This window comes from Rissa tridactyla, chromosome 4 (assembly GCF_028500815.1).
Source record: "Rissa tridactyla isolate bRisTri1 chromosome 4, bRisTri1.patW.cur.20221130, whole genome shotgun sequence".
Classification (NCBI taxonomy): Eukaryota; Metazoa; Chordata; class Aves; order Charadriiformes; family Laridae; genus Rissa; species Rissa tridactyla.
In genome coordinates this window covers 79,098,787-79,119,306 of record NC_071469.1, presented here as the reverse complement: position 1 = coordinate 79,119,306, position 20,520 = coordinate 79,098,787, and the positions used below count along the sequence as shown (strand labels likewise).

At 43.2% G+C, this 20,520-nt stretch overlaps 1 protein-coding gene across 6 annotated transcripts in view; it reads right to left on the bottom strand.

The window, feature by feature from the left end:
- Nucleotides 1-20,520, bottom strand: part of ZNF423 (zinc finger protein 423) — a 274,882-nt gene that overhangs the window by 94,950 nt on the left and 159,412 nt on the right. For all 6 annotated transcript variants that reach the window (XR_008465899.1, XM_054198169.1, XM_054198167.1 and 3 more), the window contains one exon: nt 1,064-4,287. Coding sequence is in view for 5 of the 6 variants with exons in the window: in XM_054198169.1 (XP_054054144.1) it covers nt 1,064-4,287 (3,224 nt within the window). In the remaining variant the exon portion in view is untranslated. The remainder of the gene's footprint in view (nt 1-1,063; nt 4,288-20,520) is intronic.

The window sequence follows — 20,520 nt, the reverse complement described above, 5'->3', positions numbered from 1 at the left end:
CTTAGATACTTTTGAAAATCTCACCCCATCATGTTTAATTAAAAATGTCAGATGATATCAATACTCAGATGTGTCTGCTGTTGGTCTCCTGAGAAGATTTCCAAAACCTACTTCTCATTCCATCTGTTCCTGACAGAGGAAGGACTGACTTGGCCCATTCTTGAACCAAAACATCAACAAGTAATTTTAAAAGACTATAAACTGCAAATGATATTAATCTCCTGAGTAGGCTTCTGAAACCTTACTTGGATCTGCATGTTCCCAAGTATCTTGTAAGCTAGGAAATGGTAAAGCAAGCTATCTGCAAACTTAAAGAAGGGCACACTTATATGAAACCTGCATTAGACAACAATCTCCAGATTTGCTAAGAACACTACTTATCTTACAGGGGGGCCATGAAGCAGATCCTTTTTAAATCACTTTTAAAATCATACACACACACAGGCACAGACAAGCACTCGTATATGGACACAGACATCCAAGTAGCCTCACAACATTCACTCTGACAATCATCTGTAAGGACAAGCTCTTTAGCACAGAAATTTGTTTAATGTGAGAATTTGGGGCGTAGGGTGGAATTCATTACATTTTTCCTCAAAAGTTCCTTTATCCTCCTGTTCATGTTTAGTTCCCTGGTAAGAAATAATCTCATTCCTCAAGTATGACAGATCAGATTATTATTTTTTGAGTACTCAGTATCTCCCTTTTTCATGGAAATGCCCCAGCTTTTCCAGATCCGCCAGTTCAGTAGCGTCAGAATTCATGGACAAACTCAATCCCCACCATTCAAGTGTCTCAGCTCTCTGTTGGTAAATCTAAGGCAGTTTTATGGTAAAAAATCTGATGTGCTGCTGCTGGGAATCAAGGAGCCTGCAAGGCTGAGCAACATCAAACTTTTCTATGTCTATTACTCTACCTTTCCTTCTGTTTTGTTGTTTTTTATAGTGGCACAAGTAATTTTATAAAAAGACAGTTTAAAAAAAAATAACATCAGATCAGTTCTCAGTCACATTGCAGGTCTATATTTTATCCCTCAAACATTTTAAAGTTCAGCTATACTTACTCTGGGAACAGGGGACGTCTGGGTACCTTTTCTTTGGCCACTAGTCTCAGGCGTCAGGTCTCGGTGGTCTACCTGAATGTGGCTCTCTAGGTCTTCAGCACTTTCAAATTTGACACTACACTCTGGACACCGCAGACTGCCACACGGTCTCTCATTCACCTCCTGTGGAGTCAAGCCCGAAGACTGTCCATTGGTGCTCCTGGTCATGCATCCAGCACAGAGGCCATAGGGAAGGCCATTCACATCCAACTTTACCAAGTCCTGCTTATTCCGGAACTCCTTCAAGCACAACGCACACTTGTAGAGTTTTTGCAAGGCCTGGCCATTGGGCGACGAGGTTGCAGAATTTCCTGCCAATTTCTGCATATGGAACGTCCCATGGATTTTCAGCTCAAGGGTAGAGGTGACCGTCTGCATGCAGACAACACAGCGAAACCCAGTGAGGGAGTTTCTGAGATCTGGATGCATCTGGCAGTGCTCGATAAATTCCTCTTCACTCTGCAGCGGCATTTTGCAGATCCGACATGTCCCTGTATCCAAACTCTTGCTGTGAGTGACTTTGTGCTCCGTCAGGGTCAGGAGTGATGGGAAGCGCTCCCCACAGATGGGGCACATGTAGTGCTTAGCTGGGCCTCGATGGGTCTGCATGTGCTCTCTCAGGCCATTTTCTGAGAAAAAGGTCCTTGAGCAGATATTACACTTGTGGCTACCTTTGATGAATTCTGCTTTCTTCCTAGAACAATCATCCTCCCCAGGCCTGATGTTATGATCCCTCAAACGATGGTTCTGCAAGAGGACCTCCATAGTGTAGGCAGCCCCACAAATGTCACAGCCATACATGGGCTCAGAAGCATCTACATCGTCCTCACTGGCTTCGTGACTGTTGGAAGTATCTGGATTCTTCATTAACATGTTCTGGATATCTGCCCCTTCTGTCTTCTTATTTGTTGGGGTCATGCCATTAGCTGTACCATTTTCAGCGCTAGCATCAAAAACACAATGTTTTTCCCGCAAGTGCTTTTCAAGCAAGATGATGGCATGAAAAGCTTTGCTACAAAATTTGCAGTTGTATTTTTTGCTGTGAGTTGTGATGTGGCACTGCAGTTCTACCTCTGTGCTAAAGGTCTCACCACAGAAGATGCATTTGTGAGACTTCGACGGATTCCCCAAGTGACTATGCTTCACATGGATCTGGAGATCCACCTCCTTCCTAAAATCCCAGTTACAGGCTGTGCAACGATACATCTTCTTCTCATTGCTATGCTTGACTGCCAGATGCACTTGGATAGATACCTTGGAATCAAAAACTTCTTGGCAAAGGGTGCAGTGATACAACACAAAAGTATGCATGTCCAACAAATGCTTCTGCAAATCATCCACCGAAGAAAACTGTTTGTCGCAGCTCTCACATACATAATGAGTTGAAGTTGTCATGTAATGTACAGTGAGATGTTGCAGAAGAGACTCCTGGGAATCAAAGTCTTCTTTACACTGAGGGCAAGACTGTTTCCTCAACAGCAACTCCAAATGCAACTTTAAATGGGTTTGAAAACTTTCAAAATTTGAGAACTTTAGATCACACTGATTACATGGGTATTCACCATTAGACACTGAGTTTACGCTTGCAGACAGCCGTTGCCTTTTAGGGGAAGAGACTTCAACATCAGAAGAAACTGGACTCTGCTCTGCTTTTGACTTCTTATTGTGTGCCAGAGGAATGTTCTTGTGGTTTTCTTTAATATGCTTTGTAAGCTTCAGGATGGAGCCAAAAATGGGGGAGTTTGTGCAATAAGGGCATGAATAAACTTCCATAAAAGACTGTGTTGGCTGAATGACAGGGGAATCCAATTTTGAATTTCCTACATTGCAGTGAGTCTGCTGAATATGCTCAGTCAAGGTTGCTTCGGTCAGAAAGCCCATGGAGCACTGGTTACAGAAGAAAGCGTTGTTGCCATCTTGAGGGGTAGCATTTGGGCCGCAGTGAGTAATACGGATGTGTTCTTGTAAGCTATTAATATCTGCAAACATCTCCGGGCAGTAGTTACAATGAAAGGCAGAAATGTTGCTAAACTGCATCATGGGATAGGCATGGTTTTTGTGCACCTTTCTCACGTGTTCATTCAAGTTGTACAGTGTAGGCATGGAATCAAGGCAGATCTGGCACGTGTGGCTTTGCTGAGGTTTGTCTGCATGAATGGTCTTCAGGTGGATCTCCAGAACAGCAAGGCTGTTGAAGTCACGCTTCGAGCAGTACGGGCAGCTGTAAGTAACTTTAGACCAGTTCTGGCCTTCCTCTCTGTCCACAGACCTGATTTTCTTCTGTCCTCTCAAAGGCTTTAAGGTCGAATCTGGGGTGGAACCTCTTTCCACCGATGCGCTGGAGTCGGGCGTTGCGCTGCTCATGGATGCCACGCTCCCCAAGACTGGGTCAGGGCTGATGCTGTGATTGCTGGAGTCAGGTTGTCTGTGGCTGTCTAAGTGGCAATAGACTTCCTCCACTGAAGAAAACTGCTCCGGGCACATAGGGCACTTGTGTTTTTTGTTGGCATGGGCTTGATGAATGTGTGTGAGCAGCGAGTTTTCGTCTGCAAATACTTCAGGGCAATGAATACACTGCAAATCTGCCTTCTCGGAAAGCTGTGGGTGGCGTGTCATTACGTGCTTCTCCAAATCTTCAGTCTGACTGAATGTCTCTTCACAGTAATCACACATAAAATCATCCTTCTTCACCTCTTTCTCAGTCTTTGCCATATGTTCCTTGTTCTTTTTATGAGCTTGCATGTGACTCTGCAATGAGCTGGTAGATGAAAACCCACGTTTACATACAGTACACTTGAACGGTTTGCTGGAGCTGTGGGTTTTCAGGTGAATTTTGAGGTGGTCGCTGCGAGAGAACGCAGCCTCGCATTCATGGCAATGGTACTTTTTATCCCCTGTGTGAAGCTTTATGTGGCGATCCCTACTTCTCTTGTGCTTAAAAAGCCGGCTACAGTAGGTGCATTTGAAAGGTAGTTTGTCACTGTGGATCTGCTCGTGCCTTTTAAGGTAGCTCAGGCGAATGAAGGACTTATCACAAAACTGACAGGGATACGGCAGGCCAGTCCCCCCTTCCTCCTCCCCGATGCCGAGATCACACCCATCTCCTATCATCTGAGTGGGTGATGCAACATCTTTGCTGGAGGGAGATGAAGCCACCCAGGAGAGTTGTGGGTCGTCATCACCATCTGTAATGGGAAAGCAGAAAGGAGATTAAAAACAATTCCCAGTGCATCTGTGAAATAAGGACAAAGCTCTCAACAAACACTATGGGCTTCTGCTACTACATCATTTAAAAAAAAAATCAACTAAAAAAAAATATCTCTTGAATTTCAAAGGCGGTTTGAGAAGGAGAAATAAAAATATATTTGCACACATAATTCACAAATATGCCAACATATAGTATTAATAAAAAGAATTTTTCTTTAGCAGGTTTAACACCTGCTCACTGTACTGTAAAGCAATAAACAATGAATAAAGAAAGCAAAACACAATGTGCAACGAAGCAATACAAACATTTCAAAAAGCTACCGTGTTAAGTGATCACCTGTGATTTTGTGGGTCTTTTTAAATGCTACGTCAAGATGATTTTAAGCAATGTCTCCATTAAATAAAATCCTTCAGTTCTGTCTCAAAACTGTAACAGAATGAAAGGCTGCTCAAAAGCGGTCGAACATCTAGGTGAAATAAAAGCATCAGATTTGAGACAGCTGAAGAAAATCAGAGAAGAGATCTGCACCATTACCACATTCATTCATATGAAAGGTAATGTTGCCTGCTTGGTATAAAAACAAACAAGCTTAAAAAGCCCAGAAAATCACCACTGGAGATCTCAAGACATCACAAAACAACCAACTTCAGGATAAACCAACAATGGCCCAGCCTCTGTTTTAATAACTATTTCCTTTGCTCAATATGAGGCTTTGGAAAATATTTTATAATTTGATATTACCATAAAGAAACACAGCACTAACTCCAGCAGCAAAACAGTCATTTTAGGAAAAATACATAAAATGTTGGCAGCTTTCATAAACAGAATTGTTAACAAGAAACAGAAGAGAGCGAGTTCAAATATCCTAATTCCAATAAATGCGGAGATGTTGAGTGAAGCAAAAATGCCACTAGTCCGATATAAAACTGAACCACAGAATGAAGCAAAAATAAAATTAATGTAAATGAGGGAAGGCGCTGACCACATATACATTTGGAGATTCAAAAAAGGAACCGGTTCTCCAGATACGTTGTCCTTATAAAACATTTAATGTTCCTACTTCAGCTCTTACTAAAACAAACCAATAAAAAAATCCCCAACTGTGCATGTAGGCTGCCACACGCGCACTCCTCGTGCCTGCCAACTACAGAGTCACCAGGCAGGGAAGAGCACATGTACAGCGGAGTAGCTCTCAAAGAAAGGCTGGGCTAATGAGGATATCACCACCGCAAGAGGCTAGCTCCTCTGGCACCGTTTGCTTTGGCAAAGACCACCTTTTTCATCCCAGGAAAAGAGAGAGCAGAGCTACCTTGGACAAACTAAACCACACAATCACACACCGAACAACTTTTCCAGCACGACGGGGCTGCCTGTTTTCTGGGATGCATGGGTCGGGCGCCCGCTCCCCTTGCCCGTGCTCCTCTCTAACTAAACCTCCTGCTCCGGAGCAACACTGGACACCGAGAACGCCCTTCCTCCTGCTCCCGAAAGGCATCCCAGCTCTCGGCAAGCAACCGCGCTTCTAAGATGCTCGAGGTCTTTGTGCTCAACTAACTGCTCCAACCCTGGCCGAGCACAAACCTCAAACACAGGCGATGAGCCCCTGATTTTTACATAAACTTTTCTCAGGCTTCATTCCCCCGACCATGAACCGGTCTCTCTCCGTGGCTGCAACAAAGCCTCATGTTCCCAATTTAAGCCACCTCCGCCGCCCGCCCTGCTGCCGGCACAGCTTCGCTCTGCCCCCGGGGAGCCCCCGTCCCCCCGCCCGCCCCGTCCCCCCAGCTCTGCCGCCAGCCGCATCCAGGGCTCCGTCCCCACGGACCTGTGGCCACGGGCCGTCGGAGGAAAGGAGGCAGCCGGCTGCCAGCGCCTGGATTAGGGGCCCCGGGGAGGTGCCGGTAGCTCAGGGCTGGCTAATTCCCTCCTCTCGCCAGCTGGGCTCCTCCAGGGGAAAGGAGACAAAGGGGAGAAGAGGGGGATGCTGGGCCTGAACTAGGGCAGCACATGTTGCGTTTGCTACTGCTACTGCTGTCTGCTGGGGGGGGGGGGGGGGAAGAAAAACAACAACAAGAGGGGGAAAAAGCACATCGTCATTGTGTTATTTACTGCTCAGGTTTACTGGCTGTAATTAAAATAATTTAAAATGTCCACTTTACAGGAACTGTTATAAAAATATATGCATTTTTAATATTTTCCCTTTTGCAGCCAGACTACTCGCGCCTTGTGCTGGCCAGGGAGAGCAGAAGGACTGCGCCGGGGAGAACCCCAGCACTCCAATGAATAAAGCTCCATTGTTCAGCTTTGAAACTGTAGATGCAATGGGCCAAATCCAGTGGTAACACAGGCTGGGCCAACTGCTTTAACTTCGTTACATCCATATGTGCTTATGCCAGCCATTACATTGGCCCACCATGCAAATCGAACAAATCTTTTAGAAGGTCTCTTTTTTTCCTCTGAAACAAACCGATCTACCTCAAAATGCACTCTAACATTCAAACGGGGCCAGTTTCCCTCCAGCTGCTGCTCTTCAAACATATTGGGCTATTCAGAAAACAAAATCAAAGAAAGCTGGTATTACTTTGTGAGTGATGCACAAAGACCTTGCTGTGCTAATATAATTTGTATTCCAAAAAATTAACATTTCTCAGATTGAAAAGCTGGGTTTGTAATAAAAATGGAAGCATTTACATAGACAGTTGAAAGCAAAGATTGTCTCCTTTTGTTAGCTTGATTTAGACCTTTCACCGATTTTCTTGTTTAACTTCTAGATTCTTTTTATTGCACCATTTTCTCATACTTTTACAATTTAAAAAGAATTAGGAAACTTTAAGCCCCAGAAACTACCCACCTTGACTTGCTATACAAACAAGATACTAAATTACTGAAGGCCTAAACTGAAGAAATTAGGGAAAACTCATTATCATTAATCTCTTTATGGAATGAAAAATAGCCTTGTTAATTTTAACTTGCCATATTAAATTGAAGAAAAGACCTATAATGAACTGAGAAGGAAATTCTAAGGTATTTTACCAGAGTAATATTTTAGTGGGAAGATATATTCTAGATGTGGTGTGACATGTCTGGCAATGACGGTTAGAATAATAATTCTACATTAATGCAATCAAAGGAATGTAGCAGAATGAGAAAAATCACTTTCAAAAAGGAGATTAAAGTCATTAAAAATGGCTAATCCTGCAAAGTGGGACTGTTCTAAAATAGAGAATCACATGGCTGGTGCAAGGCTTTTGTCATTTGCGCATAAGAGAATCAAAACAAGTATTAAAAGGGTAAGAAAATTCAATAAAAAGTTTAATTAGGAAAAAAAGAGCATTAAGGAAGCTTCAGAATGTCAGTAGTCCTCAGGATATATGTGCGGGTCATGGAGCATAAAGGGCCGAACTTGATAATCAATCTCAAAGTGGTACAGTAATTTAGCAACTTAATGTTCAGCACGTTTATGGGACTGCAAGCATTTATCATCATCACTGAGGAGCTAATTCCAGCCTCAATGCATTCAATAAATGTATTTTTCCTTCTAATAAGAGCAATTTGGCCAAACTGCAGAATAAATCATACTTCATTCTCTGTTTATCTTCCAGATAACATGAGCCAAGTTCAGAAATATACTCATGAAGCTAAAACAATAAAATGAAGCCTTAAAAAATGTGATCTCTCTTAGAAAGGAGACAAACAGCACATCACAGATTGCCAGGAGTAAGCAGCACTGTCATCTCAGCATACACTGATGACATTGATATATTTATTATTTCAAAGTTATTTTGCTAATAGAAATAAAATCAACCAGACAAAATTTCATAGTCCCTGCAAACACTCCCCCATCTCCCTGCTCAAAGCTAACGGCAAACATTACGCTCCCGCCAGACTTAGAGCCGAGCCACATTTGAAGTGGTTGCAGAGGGACAGGCTTGCTCAGCTGCCCGGTCGCCCGCACGGCCCCAGCTCTGGGGTCAGCGTTTGTGGGCAGGGGCTGCATGAACCAGGGCTCTCCCCAGCCGGCTGCTTTTTTCTCTTAAGAACAAAAGGTATGCACAGAGAGACCATTTCCTGTCCCTGAACTTCGTCCTTGCCTAAACCCTCTTGTTTACCAATGTAGAGCACCATTGGGTTCCCCTCCAGTGAAAAACATCCCTACTCTCTCTCCTCTACACATGGAGGGTTCAGGTGGCTCTTCCACAGGGCCTCCATACGTCCCCCCCACACCACGGGCACCTTGCAATGTGGCCACCACAGTATGGGAGGACAGTGTGTTCCACCTGGTTTTCGGACAAACACAGCACAGACTGAGCACCACGGGGCTCAGGAGCAGCCGCACAACCTGCCCTGGCATCAACAAAATATCCAGGGTTTGGCCAAAGAGGCAACTTCGAGACTCCCCTCCAGAGCCCAGAAGACATGTCCATACAGGACAATAAACCAAGGAGGTTAGATTTGGAAGGTGGTCTTATTCTATGAAGTTTATTCCTCTAGCTAGTGCACAAAAGAAATAGTTAAATTAACAAAAACAAAAAATCAGTTGTTGAGGAAAGGATTGCTGTTTGATTTAAGTTCAGATTCCTGGTTCTCTCCGAGTCTTTCTGTGGCACACAATTTAAAAATGGTCAAAGCACTCAAATCAGTTTAGGCTATTGAGAGTTGATGGAATTCTAGCACCCAAAAAACTAAGTTACTTTTGAAAACGAGCTTGGCATCATCGTAAGACACGCTTCTGAACTGTGTTTCAGTTCCTCATCTCCATAATAGAAAAAAGCCATCTGCTCTTCAAGGGCAAATTGTAGGGCTTACTTCTGTATAGCTGTGAAACCCCGAGACATCCTCAGATGGAAGGCCTGATAGAAATGCTCTCAATTTAAATAATTATTATTATCACAGATGCTTAACTATGAGAATACAACACAGAGACCGAGGGCTGAGAAATCTTCAGTACTGGTTACAGCAAATTTTGCATTGCTGCACTATGTATTACAGCCAAGGATAGATCATTACAATGGATTACAGTAAGAACCTCACAGAGCATACGCTGCTCATTTACACTGCGGCACTGGTGTGAAATAATGCAAAGCAAGTTTACACAGCAAATGTTTTAAGTTTCAATATTTTCAGTTCACTGTGACAGCTTTTTACTTAAATTTTTTGTTGTAGTGTTTAGCTCCATTTTTCCACATATTTCCCGCACAGTTTTAACAAATTAAATAATAAAAAATATCATTAATATTCCAAACTCAATTTTCTATGCATATATTAGCTTCAGGGAAGCTTCTGTTTGTTGTGCCACAGAAGGCCTTAGTGGACTGCGAACCACCAGCTCTTGTGGCAATGGAAGCCTTTTTACAGTGACACTGCACCGACCTTTTAATGGTATCATAACTGCTGGGCTGCGACTGACACCCAGCATTAACGCGCACTCAAACACGCTTCACGAAACAATAGAAAAAAGATTTCTACAACTTATTTATAATTATCCCTACAGAGATACCATGCAACTGTCCCCCAGAATCGGTCAACCCACCCTCAGGCAAGGCACTAAGGAGGAGCTCTGGGCAGTTCAGGCTGCTCTGAAGAGCTCTATACCCAGCTTTAGCCTTCAGCAACATCAGCTTCTTCACAAAACAGCTTTCACTGGTTTTTATTTTAAGGGACTATGCCATTTTTTCAATATACATGTATAAAAGCATATATAGAGTGTTCAAAACAAACCTAAAATTGGATAAAAAACTAAGAGGTGCTAATATAAGTGGCACCACAGGCCGTGCTTTCATGATTATCTGTGACCTGAGAAAAATGCAGTTATACCTAATTATATGCTTATGTGGTAAGCATTTATGTTGGACTAAATTACCAACAGTTAGTGACTCTTTTTCCACCTTCTCAGCTTTGCACTGCAATTCATTTTTAAGTGAAGTTTTTAAAAAAGACAGACAGACTTCTGGCTCAATGGAAAGTATATATAATCTAATTTTTCTTCTCATGCAGAGAGTAACTTGGTATTTAGAATACAAAATCAGCACAAGATGTAGAGCAGAATTTCAAACATTAAACTTGCTGGGATGTCTGCTGCAGATAAACTGTTACACATAGATGGTTTAAACCTCACTGACTCTGTTTAAACCTTTCTATAGTGATCAAAGATACATCTAATTAGTCTTTTTTCTGCTGCAAATTAAAAGTACACACAAAAATGTCTATTGAAGCTCAGCTGATACACAGAAACTTGTTAAGCCAGAGTAACGCAAGCCTGAGCCCTCGTCTCCCATTAGCGGAGATATCAAGACTCAGTAATGACCATCGATAGGATGATAAATAATTCCATACAGATGATAAAATCAGGAAGTTATTTTTAACATTATTTTTTTCTTATGTCAAAGAGTCTGTATTTTGGTGGTAACAAAAAATTAACATATCATTAAATAAGTTATTTCACACTTCAATAAATGGCATAATAAGGGGTGGAGGAGAAAGTTTTATGTTAGATCTAGGAATAAACTAAATGCTTTCAGAGTTGAATCACTGTTTTTCTTTACTCCCTTTGGAAAAGCAGCAGATACTACATTCTGCTGTGCATCATGGACTTGGGACTGAAAACAGCTGCACTCTAATTACATGTAAAGTGTACCAAAACATTCCTTTTATCACAGACTGTAAATCTGTTAGCATCTGTCTCTCCTTTGTTTCTTCCACAAGATACAAGCTTGTTTCTACATTTTTCTCACCTGTAGCGGTGATTAAAATTCATTATAAATGAAAGGAGTGAACACTAAAACAAGTTCCTCTGTGTACAGTTCTAAACTCAAATTAGAAACAGCTGTTTGCTAATTCATGCAGTGATGTTTTGTCGTGCTCTGTGAATCAATAATAACTCACCCTATTTCTACCAAAATGTTAGGATTATACATATATTTTGCTAGCAATTTGCTGTGCAGAAATGTTCGACTGTACATTCAGTCTTTTTTAAGCGAGATTAGAAGATGATACCGGCAAAATCATCAATGAATTAACAGAAAGATCTTAACAGCTTGCTGCTCATGCTTACCCTGCTACCGAGAGGGTCTTGTGCCATTCTGGCCTGCTTTGATACCTACAGAGCATTTAGCAAGAAGGCACATTGTAAGACAGATGTAAAAGAATAAATCTGTATACAGGGTCGCACGCACATTTCACAGATGCAATAGTCACACTGAGAGAGTACTATAAAATTACAGTTTCAGCTATGACATGTACAACTTTCGAACATAAGGAATGACAAAGCCCTTAGGAAAATAATCCTAGTAGAATAATTATTACTTATAATAATTAGTTATAAAATTAGTTATAATAAATGGTAGTACTTATGCTAATTGTTACTAATATTTTGTCATATTATGCTAGCCAGAGCACAAATTTCATATGACCCTATTGGCCTTATACTCGCACAATTATATTCTGCACTTTTTGCTACTTGATGTCAACATTTATCATTATTTCAACACTTGATTATACAAAACAAAGAGACAACACACAGCGGTTAAGAGCTTTGCCTGCTTCATTTTTTATCTAAACCTAAGGATAGAAGCGGGGCGTTTGCAACGTTTTGAGCAGACCCCATGGCAGATTTGCAGAGCCTGCCCTTGTCGCAGCAGGACCGGGGCCACCCCTGCCCCCTGCACTGCCCGCTTTGCACAGCCAAAGGTCCAGCCCTGAGCAGTGGAAGAGCATCAGCCTCCATAAAGGTCTCTGCGATACACACAAGGGAAGTCCTTTTCTCATCTATACATAAAGATGTTTTCCCTTCCTCGTGTTTTGTTACTGTTAGCAGGGAGGGCACTTCCCGTACAGCACAAACCCAAGCATCAAGACTCTGAGCCACTCGTGGAGATGTGGCCAGCGGAAGAGCCTTTCTGGTGGGATGAAATGCATGAGATGAATTTCTTAGATTTATGATTTCCTCCCTCCCATCTGATCAGGCAGATCTCAAATCCAGCAGGCACCTGTTCTCAGGCTGTTTTGCTGAGTACCCTCAGGCACATGTGGTGAGGCAGACTCTGCTCACGTTCTTTCCCTCAGTTCACACCCATAAGCGGGCATCAGAAATACAGACTAGCTGCTGTTTGGAGAAACTCAATGAATACAGAATCCGAAATTACAGAGAGACAGACTTTTCTCCATGAACTGACCAGATCAGTGTGATTTAATTTAATGCTTACTGTGCTCATTTTCATGTTTCTGAATCGTACTTTCAAGTGAAGATTGAGTCGTCAATTACAATCCATTTAGCTCATTCATAAAATTCATTTAAGGGTCATATCCTGCACGATGAGCAGGGAGCCCTGGAAGCCAGCACTGACAAGGACAGGCAGCACTTTCCCACAGGATATTCAGCTTGTGCAGAATCAAGTCAGAGCTCATTTTGATGGCGTGGGCAGCAATCTGGAGGAGCAAGTGCCTTTAAAACTGGGGCAGTGGCAAACTAGGACAAAGAGAGTTTTGCCAAGACCCCCCTGATAAGCTGCTGTAACCGCTAAGACAAACACATCTACCTCTGTGCTGGTAGGCAATATTAAGAGTGGTGTTTCCATTTCTGCAGAGCTCTCTTTCAACTTTTTGGCCATGTGTCAACCCTCAGACAAAAGAAACACTAAGAATGGAGAAAACTGGGACCAGACACCACAACTGTTCTGTGTCTTCTGGCTGGGGTCACCAAAAGTGACTGGATTGCTAGGATGGCTTTCTATGATGAGATCTTCAACTGATGCTATGTCAGCAACCTGACCTCAAGGAAAATTGGTTTGCAGTCCCTGTCTTTAACGTATGAAAAGAACTTTCCCAAGAACAGACTTCTGCTCCCAAATGAGTACTTTCCATCAGTGCTCAGCAGAAGAGATGTCAATTGCCATGTTCCAAACCTGAGAAAAACCTCATGTTTCAAACCTCAGCCCTGCACAGGACTTTACTGCCAAGCTTTCTGGCCTGAGGAATTTAAAGCTGGTCATATTATTAGAGCAAGTTGCAGGGGAAAATAAAACCAGCTTGTTAAGTCAAAAAGAGCAGGCTGTTCCAGAGTCTCATTTTGATCTAGGTGGGAAAACTGTGACGCACTTACAAACTTAATGGGTTGACGTTCATGATGAATAGACCTAATGCTGAAAAACACATGTTGGCTGAAATTACTCAGCAATAAACAAACAGTAAAAAACAACAACATCCAGATTTTATACTGCCTTCAAAGAACCAGGGAAGAAAAATCAATAAATTACATGTGACAGACAGTATCAAGTAACCTGTTTTATAGCTACGCATATGCATTATTGGTCTGACTTCCAAAACGTGTTGTGTGTTCACATCAATCCTATTGAAATCAATAGAAACAGCAGTTGCTTAACACTTCTGAAAACTTAAATAACATAAATATGAAATACAGTCAGTTCTACATAGAGATATTTTCAGAAAGGTGCATGTATTCTGTCCCTTTCATGAATTCACAGTCAAGACTTCACGCGAACACCAACAATGGAAATGAAGCTGCACTTGTGAACATCCCAGCGTCCACTACTCTGGTGAGTGTAGCTCCTCAGGGCCTTCACCCGCCTGGCATTGGAGGGGCTCATGTGCCCCAGTAAACCCAGTGGGTACCCCTGGAGCTAATGAAGCTGCCAGCTCCACCCGACCCAAGCCTGGAGACAGGGTTTGCTCCAGCTAAGGAAATCTCCCATGCCTCAGGGACGGTACGTGTTATGGCACAGTACAATAGTTAAGACTCTGGGTTTGCTATAGTGAACAATTTTTTAAAAATATTTCATTTAAAATGAAAAAAGAATAGCCGCAAATGTAAAAGTGCACTGCTGAATACGAAGCACATTCCTGAGTATCATTTAGATAAACATCAGTCATGAATCTGCACTGTGTTTGTGAGTGGCTTGAGGGGAACTGCATTAAACAGAGGTGGGAAGGAAGTTCTCCACTTATCAACACCTGACAGAAATAACTCAAAGGTTTAAAAAGAAAATAACTATAGATTTTGTGCTATGCAAGATGAAAGCCAAGCAGCATGGCTTGCCTAGGAGAGATGTGTATTCCACGCTGTATGGTAATGCTACTTCTTTTTCACTACCAGTATCCATCATTTTAAATAAGAAATGGCTTTTAAAACAAGCAAGCCAACAAAAGCGTTTGCCACCCAGTAAGAATCTTTCTTGGTACATCAGTGTTCCCCTACAACAAACGTGCCACGTGAGAGACCTTTCAAGTCTAGCTGGCAGTGACCCGGAATCTGTGATTTGAGGACTTGCACTGGACCACACAACATAACCGGCCGCCGAAAGCTGCTCTCTTCTTCCAACACATCTTTGCCCTTTTGACTGAAGGGCCCAGTGAGAAATCGTGTGACTGTGCTCCCAGGTTTTCAATAGAAGAGCTGCAGCGACAGCTAAGGTCTGTCTTCCCAGGACTCACGTTGGTGTTGGCACAGCCCAGGGAAGGGATCCCACAACCGACCTTGCTGAGTGCCCGTGCAGGCTGCGGGGGTGCCCACGCTGCAGCACCATGGGGTCACGGCGCACCGGATAGCCGTCTCCTGCGGGCACCAGGGGGTCAGGTGAGATCAGCCCATGCTGTGCCCTGTCTCCTACACCATAAGTCTGCAGAGAGACTTTTCGAGTCTCTAAATTCTTTAGGGCCTTCTCAGGATGTCAGCCAGCACCGACCACGCTCCAGAGAAAGCCTCCCGTAGGGAGGATGCTCATCAGCACAGGCAGGCAGGCAGGGGGAGCGCAGCTGGGGAGCCAGAGCGAATCCAGCCAGGAGACGACAGCCCCTACGGCCCCCCCGTGCTCCTGCCAAGAGACGCGCAGAGCCCAGCAGAAACTTCCCCTCCAGCCACAGCTGCGCTTCCAGCCTCGGCTGCAGGTACCACGCTCTGCCCGCGTACCGGAACAGGACGGCACTTTCCGTAAAGCTCCCCAACTGCAAACGTATCTTCCTCCTGAACTGTTTGGTACAGTTTTAGGTCTGTATTCAGATAGCTCTAGTTTAACCAACAATGTAGGTTTCCATCTGATTGCATGTATGTGGTTGCTTTTTATCCTCCCACAAATGTGAATTGTACGATTTATTCTAGTTAGTAACTGTCTCTGTGCCTTAGACAGATACATTAGAGAGTGAATTTATAATGCGGAAAGGTGCAGGGCACAATTATTTGCTTAAATGGGTTTAAAATTAGGGTTGGAGCATACATTGAATCATCTCAATTCATCCCTGAAGAGGAGGAGGGACAGCAAATGTCTTGGCACTTGAAAACAAATATCTCTTACCCCACCATTTCTCCCAAACAGCACTCCTGCCATTTGAGAGTGGTCTCACACAGACATTGGCACTGATATCAGAGAACTAAATGAAATAAAGGGAAAAGCTATAGTCAACAGCTTTCTCTCTAACTCTACCCACATAATGAGCACTGGCTATACTTACAAAAAAGTATCTGGGAATGTTAACAGACTAAACAACTCGGTAAAAGGAATAAGGAGGCAGTAGGGAGAGAGGGACTGAATTTACCCTAGAAAAATACATCTTGATACTACAGGTACAGAAAGCATTCAGTTTCTATATAGGGGTCCGATAAATTAAAAAGTAGGTGGAAGCTGGAGGTGGGTGTTTGGGATGGGGGCACATTTCCTGCAGAGGAAAAAATGGTCAAAAACCGAAAACAGTAACAGCAAAGCACAAATGAAGAAAAACAAACAAACAAACAAACCCTCAGGGAAATCAGGCATCAGAGGTTTGATAGACATACATGCACCTCCAGAACCAGATGTGTTTAAGAAACCATCTCCAGGCAATTAATGGCCAGGAACACGCGCTCCCCTGCCCAACCCAATTTTTTTTGTTGTTTTTCTCCAGGTGTCAAAAGGTTTTGTACCTGCACCTAGATCTCTGGTGTGGGCTGGATGCCCAGAAACTCCATGTGCAGTGTGGCAGAGAGGAGTTACCAAAAACCTACTGCTGAAATGGAATGGGCAGGTACCTGGAAGAGACTGTATCCCATCTCTAGCATCATAAAGATGTAAAACAGGGACTTCTGGCTACTTAAGCTCACACACTGGCTGTCTAAATGAAGAAATGTTGTCAATAAGCCAGTCATAACTGAATGGGCAATTTAAATTTTGGGGAGAAATGAAAAATTGCTTTCATAAATGACACAAAGAGTTTTAAAGCTCAGGCCAGCTTCACTTACAAAAACACTACCATCCCAAATACCTGTAAATACCGAAAAACCCTTGCCGCCTACCTGGAATCCATTTGGTTTTGTCATGCCCCTTTCCCAGACCCACAGCTGAAATTCCCTGCCCAGACAGAACCACAGACTGGGCAACTCTGGTGTCTCCCGTAGGAGAGTGACAGAACAAGCTACCCCAGATACAATTCACATTGTTTTGTTTTGTTTTGTCAAGGCTTTTCTATTATTTATTTTAGTTCTAGAAAATAAGGCAAACATTTTCAGGATAAAATAATTTTCTGGCCACAGATAACTGGACTGCTGTCTGAAATAGGATCTTTAGCCCATCTCACCCTTGAAAAAACAAACAAAAATGGAAAAATGAATGGGTTGAATAAAAATTCAGTAACTGCTCCCTCACACCTTTAGCCAGGATTACTTGTGAAACTAAATTCCACTTCCTCCATCTCACACTCAGTTTAGCACATGAAAGTACGAGTACCAAGAGTTACGGAAGTACCAACCTCGGCTCCCCATCAAGACTGAATTATCTGTCTCTATCTAAGACAGGAGTTCAACGTCTTCTGTTGAAAAACGGAAACTCCACCTCAGCCATGGAGCATCTGTGTATAACTAATCTTCTGAGTAGTAAATATTAGACTGACATACAGCAGTAAATGTACAATTTCAAATGATTCACTTTAGAGGCTGGGGTCCTGGATTCCTGGGAGCTGATTGTTAAAGACACACCAGACTTTTTTTTTTTAATCAGTGTTCCCACTATTTAGGATTATCACACCTGGTATCTTTGGATTTCCTATGAAAATAACCACAGCCCCTCCTGGCTACCTGATGTCAGGAAGGTTGCAACACCATGTCTACCCTGAAGCCACTCTACACGGGCTTAAGAGTGACTCCATCTTAATACAGTTCTTTGGCTGGAATTAAGATACTGGATCTGATCTGATTTTTTTCTTACTGTATCGCTTTGTATCAAAACTACCACCCGTTTTCCAGTGGGTGGTACCTAACAAAATACAAAGCAGAGGTGTGAGCACAAAGGAAAGAGACATTATAAATGCACAGAAAAACACCGTGTCAACACATACCAGCTGCCCGATACCTACAGAAACATTAAAAAAAGACAACTGAGTCATTATTTTAGAGTTTCGCTATATTTTCCATTTTAAAACATTTTACTATCTATCTAATGTCATTAGAGAAGCTTCCATTGCAAACACCAGAAAGCAGACACCTCCTAACCAGCCTACACAAATTCCTGTCAAAAATTTTTGTGCAAAGTGTTATCAGGTAACAATATTTACCATGTACAGTAATTATGAAAAACTCCGAGATTGTGTAATTATGTATTTTAATTACATGATCTGATTAGCTTTTTTAATCACTTCATAAAAAGAAAGGAAATTCACTGAGGTTGTCAGAAAGTTAATAAAAATAAGGTAATTCACTGCTCAGGCTCACCATGGTGCCTTTCTAACTACTTCCTTGCTACACCCCACTGTGCCTAGGTATTGGAGGTCAACTATAAGTATTAATTTCCTTACTTTTATTAACTTTGGTGACAACAGTTGTGCTCTTTTGGCATGGGTTTCTTTTGCTAGAAAACACTTTTCATTTAGTGGAATGGTATTTTAAGAGGTGCAGACTCCTCAAAACCAAGAACCTGGTTGACCTGAAATCCGCCAAGAGACCCAGCCTTGCCCTGCTCTGTCCCCGGACCCTTTGAAGGGACGTTAGGGGAAGCCGCTGTGGGGTGGTCGCTGTCACACAGTGCTACACAAGACGCACCACTGGCCTGCAAAGCCCACACAATTTAGCAATGTCAAACAACATATCAACAAAGCTGGCTGGTCACACTAGGTCGCATTAAATGAGGGCCATTGAGATCCATGGAAAGTCAACACAGTGCTGTGAGAAGACGATACAAATCAGGCCAAGAGTTGGATAGATGGATGCGGGCAGCTGAGACAAGGTGAGTGGCAGAAAATGGTGCCTGTCCTTATGTGAGGGGCTGGGCTCTTCTAGCCGCAGCGCCCATGGCAGCACCCATGGGCCTGCCCCAAGGAAGGGCAGGACTTGGCAGCAGTGAGAGGCACAATTTCCACAAGAGCCAGGACAGCCAGATGCCTGCCCCGGGCAACAGAAATCACCCAGGGATCCAACTATGAAACCATAAGCAGCCTCTCAAAAGTGTCCCACCGACTGCTCACAGTGCAAACCAGGGGCTGACGTGTGCATGGGTGTGCGGAGAGCGCTGGGGGGTAAGGAGAGGGGTGCGAGAGTAAGCCGTCTTCTCCTGCTCCTGAGGCAGGACAGACTGTGGTTGTTTCAGCTCTGGAAAACAATTTTTCTAACTTTTGGATGAGGTTCTGCTCTAAGGAAACATTTTGTTTATATCCAAACTGGGAGTCTATAATGTAGTACTTGGCTATTGGATTCAGCAGCTCTGTTTTACTCATTTTAGGTTCACCCTCTCCCCCCGCCAGCCCTTCTTTATTTTCCTCCTTCTTTCTCTTTTTACCTTTCCACCCCCTCTCCCTCGATTCTCCGGAGAGAACAAATCACTTTGGGAGGTTTAATGGACTGACAAGAGGAGAAATTTAATCGGGGTGTGCGTGCATGGGCCAGGCAGATCAGAAGCAACCGCGGTGCAATCCATTTGGGCTGCCCCACCTGTGACCCCGGCCGGGCTGGGCACCCCCCTTTCCGTGGGGGCGAGACGGGGTGAGGTCCTGGATGCTCATGCGGGACCGTGGTCTTGCCTGCTTCAGGAGGAGAGGACTGCCAGATGCTGACAAGCCAAGAGCGGTTATTTCAGGAGACTTTTTTAATATAGAAACAGCTGACACAAAATGCATCTCACTGGGGAGAGAAACCATGCTCCCAAAAGTAAAAGACCACTAAAAAGCCTCTTTTTTCCAAGAGAAATCTAAAACAGTTTCGGGCCAGATATCACTTAGGTTTTTCATTTCCATTTTAGGAGACTTGCACTGGGTCCTTCCAGTCTTGCCCCATCCGTGGAGAATATTAAGGGCCTGCTGCAGCCTAAAAGGGGCAGATGTGGGCAGATTAAGAGATGGTGCAAAGTGCTTTCAGAAAGTAGAAACAACCTCAAAGAAAATTTGTCTTGGGCAAAAGGGCCACTCGTGGGGAAGCAGTGCTCAAGCCTCCCCTTTGCTGCGAAACATCTCCCCATGCCACACACCAGCTTTGGGGCAATGGGGGCACGCGTTCAGCTGTTGCCTGGGAAAAGACAGTAAAAAGGGGAGGGCACAAAATGATTTTAACAAGCTTTTGTACAGAAAATGGAAAATATTTTGTGCAACAACAGGACTCCTTTTCCTTTACACACATTACAGATTACATTTGCAAAGTATAGCTTTCAATATAGTGTAGCCAAAAGCAACCTAACAGCATAATTTTCTTCCCGGGTACTTTACTTTTGAATTCTTCTACGAACAATAAAGCAGAGATTTGGAAAAAATAAGAAAACAAAGAACCCCCTTCTTCCCATGTGCTTGTAAACCTGGGTGAACTTACAAGACCATCTTTTAAACAACCGACATGATTTACTCTTGCTTGTGGTGCAGGCGCTGGCTACTGCCAGTAAATCTTAATGGCACACAGTGAGTGATATCTGACACTCTGCAAACTCACTGCTACAAAGAACTTGCTCAGTTGAAGTATTTGTAATGTTTTTCTTTCACCTTTGCCTGTATTTTCACTTTTGCTCTTTCATACGGCATCACTACTCAGTGAAGCTACAATAGATCTGTGACGCCTACTTTAAAGCTTGCTTTTCTGTGCAACTGGATGGCATAAAAAGGACCACCAAACTATGGCTTTTAAAATAAGTTTCCCGACTGACACTACAGACTGAGAGAGCCATAAAAGACAATTACCAAGAACAAATATCATTTTTTTCCAAAAACTGCAAGTATTTGCTAGCATGAATCACAACCAACTTCTAACCCGAGATATCTA